Below are 13,049 nucleotides of genomic sequence, written 5' to 3' on the forward strand. Positions count from 1 at the left end.
CAGCTTGCTAAGGAAACTGTGGCAGGGCCTGGGTATTTATAGGAGCAGCAGACAAGCAGAGCATCCGCTGGAGATGCTGGAACCACGCTCCTCTGCAAAATCTCATGAAGTCGTGGGGAGAAGTGTTACTACAAAGCCCAGCAGAGACGCTGGGAAGCAAATAAAGCTGGTGCCAGCTGACAGAGCAGCCTGAGGTTCAGAGCAGATTTTTAGTTCTTTGGAAATGTAGAGTAATAATTCTGTAAGCAAAGTCCCTACACATAAAACTTCTATTTTCAAGAGAAAAAGACTAACGAAAAAATGCAGTGTGCAGCCCGTGGCTTTAATCCTTCATCACCGTGAGTCACACAGATGTGGCCAATGGCTTTTGGTGGCACGCCTGGCAGCACAGCTTCAGTTACCACGAAGCTCTCAACGCAAGCATTTTGTTGGATGGACGCAGGCAGGGGAAGGAGAGATATAAAACGTAAATAATGATAGCTCCTGGGGATTTTATCTTGTAAACAGCCCCAGCAGTCCTGGGGCCGTTCTGGATCACCCAGCACAGTCTGCAGTCTGCGTTGTACCTCAGGCACTAAAGGAGAGAACAGCCAACTTAGCGGACGCTGGCCTGGCTCCAGTCCCTTCACACTCGGGCTCGGACTCTCTAGAGTCAGGACTTTTTCCAGGCTGCTTATCCTCCTCGGAGGTGCAAGTGTTCCGCATGATGTGTGTGTCCTCTCGACGGTGTGCTACAAATGCCAGATCTGGCCTGCAGGAGGCGGGCGGTACCACCAGCAGCCTCCAGTCTCGTGTGCGGCCGGACTCTGAGACCCTGGACATTGCAGGAAGCTGTGCCAAGCCCCAGCCGAGCCCTAACAGATGAGGACAAGGTCTAGAGGCCAGACTTGGAACACACACACTCCTGTCTGCCTGTTCAACGAGGGCTAAGTCTCTGAGCTGGAACTGCTCTGGGAAGGTAGGTCCAAACCGCACAGGGCAGGTACACTGCCCTCGACTTGAGCTTAGAAGCAGCATCATGCAGAAAACCACAGCAGGGCTTCCAGCCCACAGGAAAAGTGGGAAGGGAATCACAAGACTCCCGGGTTCGAAGAGCACAACTGGCCACACCCTGCTGACCCCGCCCATCTTAAAGATTTTACCGCAGACTCTTCCAGAAAAGGGGAAGCCAGGAGTAGAAGCGGGGGAGGCAGGCTCCAAACAGACCCTGGTGTGTGTGTTACGACAAAAGCTTCAGCATCTTCTTAGATTAAGTTCTGAGAGAAGGGAGCCGGGCCACAGATTCCACCGGGAGTGGGTCCCACAGCGCTGCCTGCGGGAGAAGCCCTGTCTACCGGCAGTGAGGAGGGGGCTCGATGGGAGGGAAGAGCAAGGGGGCACAGCCAACATCACCGACCAAGACACAGCAGCCCAGGGCAATGGGGACGAAAGCCAAGACGGGACTTGTCTTTTACGGCTCATGCTTTAATTCTCTAAGTATCACGTAGGCAACTGCCGCGATTCAGGCCGTGCTGTAGGCGCTGGGAGCAGAGACAGGACAAGAGCCACCCCATCACGGCAGCTGCATTCGGGGGACGGAGGCAAAATGACACGGAGACAAGTGCAACCATCTGTAGTGAGTGCCAAGAAGGAAGAAAGGAGCCGAGCGGGGGAGCTTTCAGAAGGTGCTAGAGAGTAAGGAGGTCATGTGGGCCTGGGGACAGAGGGGCAAGGAGTGGCCACGTGCTCCAGACAGGGGAGAAAGCGACAGCCCTGAAGACGGGGACGGTGCCCACATGCACTGTCTGCCGGGCAGCTGCAGCCAACCCCCGCCAACATACCCCCCGTGTCCCTCCGATCAGTGTGGAAGCCCAAATCGAGGGCCATCGCTTCTCCACGAGGCAGCACCCACCCCCCATCCCCCACTCCCAGGCCCTATCTGGACAGCTCGCTGTGTGTTAAACAGGGAGGGGCTCTGGGCACAGAGTCCAAGTGCCCTAGACTGTCCACCGCTGGCTTCTGTCCAAGTCCTCTGTGCGGACCAGGGCAGCAGGTGCTGCTTTATTCTGGCCATTTGGCTGCTAAGACTGAAGGGACCTTTGCTCTGCGTCAGCTAGAGTCGGCCAGACTATTAACCTTCGGACACTGCCCTCTCCAGCCGGCTGTCTGCTTCAGATGGACCCTGGTGACTCGGTGTGCTCCGCCCTAAAGGAGAAAAGTCCCCCGGTGGAAAACACTGGACAGAGCCACGTTATTCCTACCTGATAGCAGGGCACAGCATCCCCTGGTACCCGGACATCACCTGACAAGCAGGTGCACTGCAACTTGGGGTTACAGACTGGGAGGGAGGTGAAGGGCTCAAGGTCACCTCACTGCAGGCATCTCCCAGCGGGCGCTCACGGCCACTCACACTCCCTCCACGAAGAAACCAGCTCCTGGCCGCAGCTTCTCAGTCGTGGGGGAGTGCAGATAAGGAATCAACAGACAGATGAAGTCGAGTCATTTTGTTAAACAAGAACTCAGATTAGATTACGCTGTGATTACAGTGGTGGTTCTGCGGTGTGATAAATTGGTTAATAACAGGATTCCCAATGTAGGAGCTTAATGGGAATTCAATAATTACAGGTACCCAGAATTGTACTGTTAGCCCAGGAAATGCTAGCACCCACCCTCTGACCTAACAACACAAAACGTATCTGGGCCTACTGAGATGGTTATGATCTGGAGAACATGCTTTCAATACTAACCAAGCACCTTGACAAAATTACTCTTTTGTACCTAAAATACCATATTGGAAGCTATACTATCTTACAGACTCAATGGCAAGGTTCTTATTTTCCTTGTTAAATGTCCAAGTTGAAGAATTCTTGAATAGGTATTTCTTAGTCATTGTTAGCTCTTGTCCCCATTATACAATTAGTGATCAACAAATGATAATAAGGAGAAAATAATATCTGAATTGCATCTTATAGTTTAGGAAACTCTTTCTTTCAGGAGAGGGGGAGTGGGGAGGATCCTTACCATTTTTCATTAAGATACCAGGACAGTAATTATTATAGCCCTTCAAGTGAAGGAAACCGAACCTTAAAGAGGTTAAGGGATTTATCTGAGCCCCCACTCACCCCCTCCCCCCTCCGCAGCATCAGATGAAAAAGCCAGGAGGGAAATCCCTGTTCTTCCCAATGAAACAATAACTGAGGCTCGTGTTTCACAAAGGCAGCATGTCCTGAGATTTGCACTTTTCACAACTGTCCCCAAGAGGAAGCATGACTACATTATCCCCTGCTCTAGATTAGCAAGTCATGAGTTCACGGGGTTTTATTCTATTTCCCATAAAGTGCAGCATAACTCAGAGGCCCTTTGAAATGAGGGGGGAAACATAATTTTTGTTTTGGGAACAGGGGGAGAACTAGCCATAAACTTCCCTGACAATATTTTTAATTTTTTCACTAATACAATCTTTGATGATACGAAAAATGGAACAGTGGATTTAAAGCATAAAACGGTCCATTAGATGGGTCTTGAACTGGTTTTTAAAACTCCAGATAATACAGCTTTGCTGTTTTTGTCTTTGCAAAATGTCAAAATGTAGCTAGGATTAATGGTTCTCTAAATGAATAGGATCTCATGTTTGTAAATGGTTTACGGTTCCACTGGATATAAAATGTTGAGCTCATGTATTATCATCACTGCTGAGCCTTTAGTGAAATCTACTGACATTTCGACTGGCACCCAGAGCAGAAATGGAAGCAGCACAGAGTGGACACCTCTGGAGGCCTGGCGTGATGCAGCACCCAGGCTCAAATTCTAGGGGTACAGGCAAGGGAACCAAAAGGGAGGCGAGGCCCATTGCCCCTGGGCTGATCACAGAAGAGTGACACTGGAGCAGGGGGTCCTACGCAAAGTTAGGCGGTCAACAATGGTCCTTTCCAAAGCCATGAACGGATGGGAGGACTCTAGGCCAAATGCAGCATTCTCAGGAGAAATTACTTAAGAAAAACCAGCTTTAACCCTGTCATTCTAACACAAACCCTATCACTACTGGCAAATGTCCTTCCCCATGGCTACATGTTTGCACATTATGGCTTCAGCCATGTAACTACAGTTTTGTTATTTTCACCGAACACTATCCATCCTTGTGCCTGGAAAACTGCCTTTGCGAACAGCTGAGTGATATTCGATGGTGTTGACTTGATAAAACACTCTCTTTTCCCCAACGCTGGATATCTGGGCTCTTACCACTTTTTTTAGGCAGATGAGATTTTGCAAAGGAGACCAGAAGCCAAGGTCACTTCACTTTACAACTGTTTCAGGTGAGATAAGTGGTTTTCTCTGACCTTGTGAAAAGTTGCACAGAGCTTCCAAATACCTGGTGTACATGCACCAAGACGACCCCTGAACGCTCATATCTTCGGTTTCCTCTCTGTCCCATGAGGCACATGTGTGCAGTCCATGGACAAGCAAAAGGGTGACTCACATGTCACATTTCTCATTTCAACAAACACAGTCTATGCTTTCACACCAACTGTGTACATTAATAAAACTTCAAAAGTTGGCAATGGATGCAAATAAGTTATTTTTCAAAGAAAATGAAACTTTTTGAGATAGTTCACAGTGACCGAGCACTAAAACATATTATAGCCAATTGCTTAATACTGAACCGTCAAACGGCATTATAAACACCATCCGAATGATCATTACCCTGCTGGGATGGCACCAAATTCTGCTGTCTCTAGGGGAACTCTTTATATAGGAAAGACCAAGCACTAAATTCTTCCCTCTCTTTTCTTTCTAGTGTGGAGCTAGATTTTAAGCAGCAAGAAGACAAACTCCAGCCAGTTCTGAGGAAACTCCATCCTTTCGAGGAAACTCAGGTCGCACACTCGCCTTATTCTCAGGAGACTTACTCAACTCCTAAGCAAAAACCCAAAACTGAATCTAAAAAGCACGGACGATGGAAACTCTGGTTCCTTTAAAACTCATGGTGTTCGGAGTCTAAAGGCCGTCTTTAAAACCCGCTGGAGTTCAAAGTAAATCCTTTTCCAAAACGAATAGGACGGAGTGAACGGTGGCTGACTCGGACACCACCAGTTCTCACCCTGCTTACCAAAAAGGCCTTTGTAACAGATCAACTCACAGAAGCGGAGCAGTACACGTCACACCTTGCCAGCTGTTCTTTGCAGTTCGTGGATGTGGAATGTAAAACCGGAAACGGAACTTAACGTAGTCAAAGATGATTAGTAAAAATTCTATGCCCGCACCCCAGATCAGCAAGGATTACATTCTCAACCTGCAGAACGGCAGGCTGTCACTCTGTAACACAGCTAAGACTCATAATTATTTTCAAGCCTTTATTTTTTTTTTTAATACTGAGAAGAAAAAGTAGCCCTTACATTTGCAAATGACTTCATTTTTGTTTAATTTTGCAAATAAGCGGCGGGGGGGGGGGGGTGGCGGGGGGCGGGGGCAATTTTCAGCACATCAAATTCCGGAGAAAGCACAATTTTTTTCAAGTGGTCGGAGACCATGAATAATCTCTAAAATGTGGTGGCGGGGGGCGAGTGCAATTTTCAGCACATCAAATTCCGGAGAAAGCACAATTTTTTTCAAGTGGTCGGAGACCATGAATAATCTCTAAAATGTGACTATATGTATATTTGCCTCATGTGCTGTAGCGCTAAGCCAAGTGACATCTCAGCGTCACACTGACACCTCAAATTCAGTGTTTGCTTCAACTCCAGACCGGTGACGTGCTTACCGCTCATCCTGCCAATGCCCAGCAGCCAGGAGTCCCCCAAAGTCAGGACATGCCTTTAATCACTGCAAGTTGACAGGGTCAGAGCTATCGGACACTAAGCTTTCGTAGATCTCATTTTTAATCTTGTGGTACCCAAAGACCAAATGAGAAATCCTGGCAAGAATTTGAAAACACACGTAGAGATACACAGCGGATAATACAGTCACCAATAAATCACAGGCGTTCTCTGCCACCGGAAAGTGTTTCTGTGGATCAATCTCTGAGACACTGTTCATCATGAAAGCTCAGCCAGACATTTTATACAATTCGTTGTGCTTTGTAACAGCTATAGAAGATCTGACCATATCAAAGAGAAACCGCCTGCTTAGTTTAGCTGCTACCAACAAACCAACTAACGTCACCTACATTTAACCTATTAGTGAGTTGTACTAAATGACATACCTAGGGGAAAGCTGTGAATCAAATGTTTTTAGGTCTTTTTTAAATAAATCGTGACACTTCGAGTTCTCTTTTGATTACACATTGCAATATAAATCTTAGTTCCTTTATTTTTTCACTCATTCCTTTGCACCTTTGCAAGTATCTTTTTATAGAAATCAAAAGCCCCTAGTCTATTAAGGACTCTTGTCTATCAAGTTTTGGCTTTTCACAGTAGGAAGTAGGGATCTTCTTTTGACATTTTTTGGTTCAACTTTAATTTTGAGTCGTTTGTGAATGTACAAGGAAACCGAGTCTTCTGGTCTCTGTCCAACCGTTTCTTATCTAATCTCGTGCTCACACGCACACCTCATTGACCAGATGCCAATAAGGTGGTCGGCCTTAGTGAAAGGATCTACCTGCGTTTCTCAGACTGGAGCTATTTCTTGCCACGCATTTTCCTCCTGACTCAAGAGCAAATCTATTTTCGTTCCAAGTGTTTTGATTCTAGAAAGACCTTAGTGGACTTTAAAAAACAGTGACAGGAGTATCTCATGTAAGCATTCTTTGGGGATTACTGAAGCTATATCACAGATGTGTGCTTTAATTAAAAGAAAAACACACATCTTTTGTGGACATGATACATGAGGATACAAATCCTTGAATATCAGTTAACAGAATTGAGAAATATTTTTGTGCAAGAGGAAGGCTAAGTTGATCCTGTACCATGAAGGAAGTGCAATTGTTTCATGTAGAGATAAAATTTTAAAAAATGTGTTTCATGTATTTTCTACTCTTTTTAACTAAAGTTATAAAAAATGTTTGCAACAAGCTATCTCTCCTTGTGTTTTCAAAATCCCGACTATCTCAGTGAATTGAAATAAGGGTGTTAGCAGCTCTCTGCTTAGTACCATAATTCCGTCTAAACAAGAGGACATCTAGTAAACAAAGTAACATCACTGTCTGAAAGCAGTCTAGACAAAAAAAAAGTTAATATTTTCAGAATCAAAAAGGAAACTGAAGATAAACAAATTCCTATTTAAAAATGAAACTGTCTTCAGAATAGAAAAAAATATATATTTTCAAACTCATTTCATAGTTTAACTGCAATGTGTCCTAACAGATGATGACTCTTCTCTTAGAAAGATTTAAGTAAAATCTTTGATACAAAACCAAGATAAAAAGTACCGTGTTCCCTCATATGTAGATGTACACATGGCATTACGTATAGAGATTAAATTATTATACTTGTCACTAAGTTCTTTATTGATTTTTAAATAAAAAAAATCAAAGGTCATGTTTTGTGTGGCTATTAATCTTATTTCGTGGTTTCAATAATTTGGTAAAAAAGAAGTAATCTGAGGAAATAATAATAAAGGAAAGATGTCCGGGCTGAAGAGAACTCCATCGGGTCTTTGGGAGAGGAGAAGGGGCATGGGCACTGCCTACTGGCCTGGTCTGGCTGGGGAGGGGGCAGGGCTGAAATCCAGCTCAGACTCAGTTGACCAGACCACGCACCCTGGCATGGGCTTCAGCTGCCAGGAGAACAGGATGGCTTTTAAGGGCAAAGGGCACCGTACACAGCAGGATCTGGCTGAGGTCTAATTTTTGTTCTTATTTTTTTTATTTTATTTTTTGGCAGCACACGGGCCTCTCACTGTTGTGGCCTCTCCCGTTGCGGAGCACAGGCTCCGGACGCGCAGGCTCAGCGGCCATGGCTCACGGGCCCAGCCGCTCCACGGCACGTGGGATCTTCCCGGACCGGGGCACGAACCTGCGTCCCCTGCATCGGCAGGCCGACTCTCAACCACTGCGCCACCAGGGAAGCCCAGGTCTAATTTTTAAAGAACCTCCGGGGAACAACAGAACTCATCGGTGTTTCCAGGGCAAACCCTGCCATGGCCCCCCGGAGACAGATTCTCTCTAGATCATCCGTCAAGCAGGTCCGCAGCCCCAGGGGGTCAGCCACCTCTTTACTTTCTTCTTCCCTCCCTGGGGTGGGGGACCAGTGCCCCAGTGGGACTGAGCACCCTGCCTCTCCCACAGAGACCAGCGCAAACCAACCTCCTCTCCCAAGGGAGAGGGCCCCCTGGAAACTCAGGAGAGGAGAGGTCACCACCTCCTTTCCTGGGCTCTGCAATAGCAGAGTCCACTTGCAAGGTGCGGGAGCAAGGATGGGGCTGAGATGGAAGGCTCCCACTGCCTCACAAGTTCCTCTGGGGAAAGAAGTGGGTGAGTGCAGCTCAAGTATAGGATAGAGAGGAAGACCCAATGCCCGGAGCACTGGGGGAAAAAACTCCAAGTCACATTCTACAATTATCTGTGAGCCAAATACTGGTGCGACCTCAGGGGTCCTCTCTTATCGATAACTAGATCCAACAAAGGGCATTCTGCCACACAGGTGCCCACCAGTCATTCTGAAAGTGTGCGACTAGCCTCCAAGGAGAGGTCCCGGGCCTCTGCATCTGGTCCTTCCATCTCAGACTCTCCCCCAAAGCAGAGTAAAATTGGGGACAAAATCAAGGTGTGGGGAAACCTTGCTATCTTGGGAAGGGCACATGAAGTTGGCACAAGCTTCCCACATCCTATGAGGTTGCCAAGGTGTCCGCTGCCATGGAGACCTGAGGTGTGGCAGAAATGGCATCATCATTCATGGACCCACACCAGGCCGACTCCAATCTCAAACAGCAACAACGAGCACGCCGTGCAAAGCCATTCTCCTTAGGGTACCATCATAGGCAAGGCAGACACACAATTCTCAATTCCAACTCAGAAGACACACCATTAAGTTCAAGTGCTTGCTTTGTGCTTCTTATTGACGACAGCAAGGACAAAATACAAGAAACGGGCCACGAACTCCTCCATTCCACCCTGTCTGTGAGGGCACAACACGTTTACAAAGCCCACCACAGCTGGAATGATTCTTTGGGAGCGTTTTTATCAGCGAATAAAATTTGACATGACTAGTAAGGCAGACAAGAGTCACTGGTGCAGTGTCGCCTAAAGATAATAGCAGCTGACTCGACACTGATATATCTCCTTTTATCTAGAAAAGCTCTACCACTAGCACATTTGGCATGTGGGATAAGTGTGCAACCAACTTATTTACAGGAAAAGAAGAACTATATGATTCAGAAATAATGTTCTGTTTTGTGCACTAGGGGTAACTCATCGTGCTATAATGCGCAGCATACGTTTTGGCAGATGAGAAGGTCATATGCAAGCAGCATATTGCCTTTTAAGGAGCTCAGTAATTAATTTAAGATATGGTTTGGGATGAACATGCAAGAATTGCACAGCATATTTTACCCAGGTAATGATATGGTTTTCATTTCCTCTGTGGTAAATCCACAGTCAGTGGCCAACCTTGAAAAATTCCTACGGCCACAGAAACATGTGAAAGGCAGGAAAACTTGCTAAACCGATATACCATATGGAAGTGAATTTATAAAGTCATCACAACTCACACGTGTACCTGTGACAGGACGATTTTCTGGAAGTCAGGTGCTTCCTAAGTAGGTTTATTAACAAACATACAAGTTAGAGACACTTTTTGCAACACTCACAGGGAAAAACCAGATACTGTCCACTTGAAATTTTTATAACACATTGCTTTCTTTTGCAAGGCAAGATTAAGAATAGCATTTTGTTAAAAAGCACATTCATACGTAAAGTCCGTTAGAATAAAGATCGCAAAACAAATGTTCGTGCATGGGGAAATAACATCTTTGTGTAAATATTTGGTGATGAGTCTTGGTAAAAGGGAGTCTTTTACTGTATCTTTTAAATGAAGAAGTAGGTCAAGTCATTATAAACCACGCAGGCTCAAAGAAATCAGTGGACTTTTACTAGCAGCATCTCTTCCCCACCAATAGTGCCGCTGTCACGATGAAACACACCGCACCCGTCCACGTCCCCTACAGCTGGTGTTCGGAGTAGAAACAAAAGAACTTCCATCACTTGAGTCTAGGGAATCAGGAGGTCTGGTGGTCACAAGAACAAGTGGAGAATGCAGGAAGAATGTTTCCCTTTCCTAAGCCTCCTTCTGTGGATTTTCCAAGGGAACCTTTCTTTTAAAGAAGGCCGCATTTTCATTTTCGTGAATTAGTAATTTTCAGTCTTCTGGTGTGTATCCAGGCCATAGAAAAACCTTTAAAAGTCCTTCTCACTCAATTACATTTTTAAAGGACCCATTAACAGAATGTAAATCTGATTATTTGAAAGAGGCAGCAGAGCTAATATCACAAGAGAAGGAAGGGTCACGCGTACTACTCACGCTGTCTGCTCTCAACCCAGCTTTGTTTACAGCACTTACTCCAGCAAAGACACAGGCATGTGTGTGTTGGTGGGGGGGGGGGCGGTCAAGGGAGGGGGAAACCATGTCACCTGCCCACCAGACAAGAGCACCTAAGCCACCATGGCCCCCTGCTCAGAATCATACACAATGACCAAGAAGGTGCCCAACGCTGATGGCCTAGAAATCTTTTCAAAGAGGAAGAGAAAAATAAAATCTGAAATCAGACAACGTAAAGCTCAGCACCTCACTCAATTATTCTATAGCATTAGACGATCCTGGAATAAAGATAAAATGGCATCTTAATTCTGTGGCAAGGTTACTTCAAGGCTTCTGTGTTAGGGCCTGCTGTAGGCATCCATACAATCTACAGTCCTACACTTGCCAAATGGAGTTTTATTTGTTAAAAAAAAACTATAATACTTAGGATCATGGCATATTTTTATCCTCTGCCTGAGATGCATTCCAATAGCCCATTTCAAATATAAAGTTGAAAGGTATAAAATGAACTAAAACAAACGATATATAACCAACTGTATGGTGTTTATAAGGTACCATAGATACAGTTAAAAGAAGACGCTCATATAGTACATCACAGCTTAGCCAATGGCATGTGAAGCTCCCCACTTCTCAATTCCACATATAAACATATGGGGAAACTGTCAGGCCACAACTCATCCCCAACGAATAACTTTTGATGGAAAGAGACGTCACGCTTCTATTACTGTTGACAATATCATGAAATAAATCATTAAGTGGAGCACAGCTATTCAAAACCTTTTTAATCACTTAAATTGTTAAAGTCCATTTTCAGCGATTATTCAGAATTTGTGAGCTGATTCAGTTATACCATTTCCATTCCACTGATGCAAAAAAGAGGAGCAAACACATAAGGATTGGAATCTCTGTGGTGTAACGGAACGTTACAGCTAAGCCCAAACAGGCCTATAAACCATTTTCTGCTCTTTTGCCACTCTATAAGGGCCACTGATTAAGTTTTTTGGCCACCTTGTCAAGGATATTTTTTTCCCCATGTCTTCCTCTCATCTAAATTCACGGAGCTACAACAGTGACGTTAAGAAGCTAATGCATAAATCTGCATGGGAGCCCATGTGGACAGCAAGGCTGAGCTCACCAAGCAGGGCAACATTTCAGTCTCACTGCTCTGTGGACGCCACAAAGGGGACTCGTGGTTCCTTGACGACTGAAAGAGTCTCTGAACATCTCCAATTTGAAATGGAGAATGTCCTTCCTGAAAACATCTTAATGCTGTCATCACTCATTAAATAATTATAGTTATATTCAGTTGTTTTCTTTGTTTCTTTTTTTTTTTTTGAGATTCCTTCCCTGACGGCCTAGTTCATTTTAGGAAGGAATTTCTGGCCTCCTTGTATACACATTAGAGATGCTGGCATTCGGAGGAGTTAGCTTAGGACCTAAATCCTGTTCTTGCTTCTGGAGACTTCTGCTGGAGAAGGGCAGGGCGGTGGGGGGATGCACCTGGATGTAGGCAGCTCGCTCTAGTGCCCCGTGGCCCCTGACGGTGCCCTGGACCCCGCCACCTATGCAGTAGGAGCAGGGCCACAGCTAGGTAAGACTGAGCCTGGGTCCTCACTTCATGCCCCCTTGGTAAAGGTGCAAGGGCTCTTCCCAGGCACCCCTAAGCGTTCCTTAGGACACATGGCTTCCTCCAAGCCCTTCAGGAAAGAGGCAACCGATCCGTGGTCTGGCCCGTCTTCCTCCAGGACATCCTGACATTTGGTCCACAAAAACGACTGAAGGTGGCAAAGGGCAAAAGGTGCTTATTTCCCTCGGCGGCTGCCGCACTAACTACGATGCCGAACCAGGAGGAATTCTGAGCCCTCCTCTGGGCCTCCTGGACCAGCACTGAGATCAGCACCATGAGTCTCAGTCTCACAGAAGACACCAAGGAAAGCCAGCTCTGGCGCCAACCCGTGCTCCCCACAAGCGCCGCCACGCTAGCTGTGGGTCTGGGACCGTTTCCCATCTCTCTGCAAGGCATTTCTGCAGCGGCCTACGCACAATGAAGGGGAGGGTTAAGTGAGGACCCTCCGTTCATTACACAGTGCCCAGCACGTCCACAAGTGCTCGGTGAGAGCAGCTATTACTTGCGCCGCTATTATCACTATGTCTGAGATATGAGAAATTTCCCAAAGGCATCCAGGACCACATGGTCTGAGAGAAGTCACCACGCTCCATTCTAGATCCTCTGACAGAGCTGCGAGCACGTCTTACAATCTGGCCCCAGGCTAAGGTCCCATCCAAACCATTATGGGCTTCCTCCCTGCCCTCCTCTCCCCAGTTCAACTGCTGGCCAGTGTGGGCTTATAACCCAAGTGAACACACCCCTAACCAGGGACAGAAACATCTCATCAGTTCACTGGCCTCCACGTTGGCCATGTCCTCCATCTGCCCATCGTGAGTGCCCAACACGTTCACTGTGACTCCGTGACAGCCAGAACGTCACCTCAGCCCCTCTGCTCCAGCCTGTTCCAACAGGGTTCTTGGCAGAATGACACCAAACTTGGTTCACCTTGAAGCCACATTCATTCTTTCTATTTAAAGCCCTCGAGTTCTACA

General features: G+C 46.4%; 2 protein-coding genes across 2 annotated transcripts in view; one reads left to right on the top strand and one right to left on the bottom strand.

Annotated features, from left to right (window-relative positions):
- INSYN2A (inhibitory synaptic factor 2A) overlaps positions 1-4,955 on the top strand; it is a 37,344-nt gene extending 32,389 nt beyond the window's left edge. Inside the window, exon 3 of the mRNA XM_007451183.1 lies at positions 4,775-4,955. Within this exon, the coding sequence (XP_007451245.1) occupies positions 4,775-4,955 (181 nt within the window). The remainder of the gene's footprint in view (positions 1-4,774) is intronic.
- DOCK1 (dedicator of cytokinesis 1) overlaps positions 1-13,049 on the bottom strand; it is a 475,984-nt gene that overhangs the window by 311,563 nt on the left and 151,372 nt on the right. The gene's annotated exons all lie outside the window — the stretch shown is intronic.

The sequence above is a fragment of the Lipotes vexillifer genome, unplaced genomic scaffold, assembly GCF_000442215.2.
Source record: "Lipotes vexillifer unplaced genomic scaffold, Lipotes_vexillifer_v1.1 scaffold248, whole genome shotgun sequence".
Classification (NCBI taxonomy): Eukaryota; Metazoa; Chordata; class Mammalia; order Artiodactyla; family Lipotidae; genus Lipotes; species Lipotes vexillifer.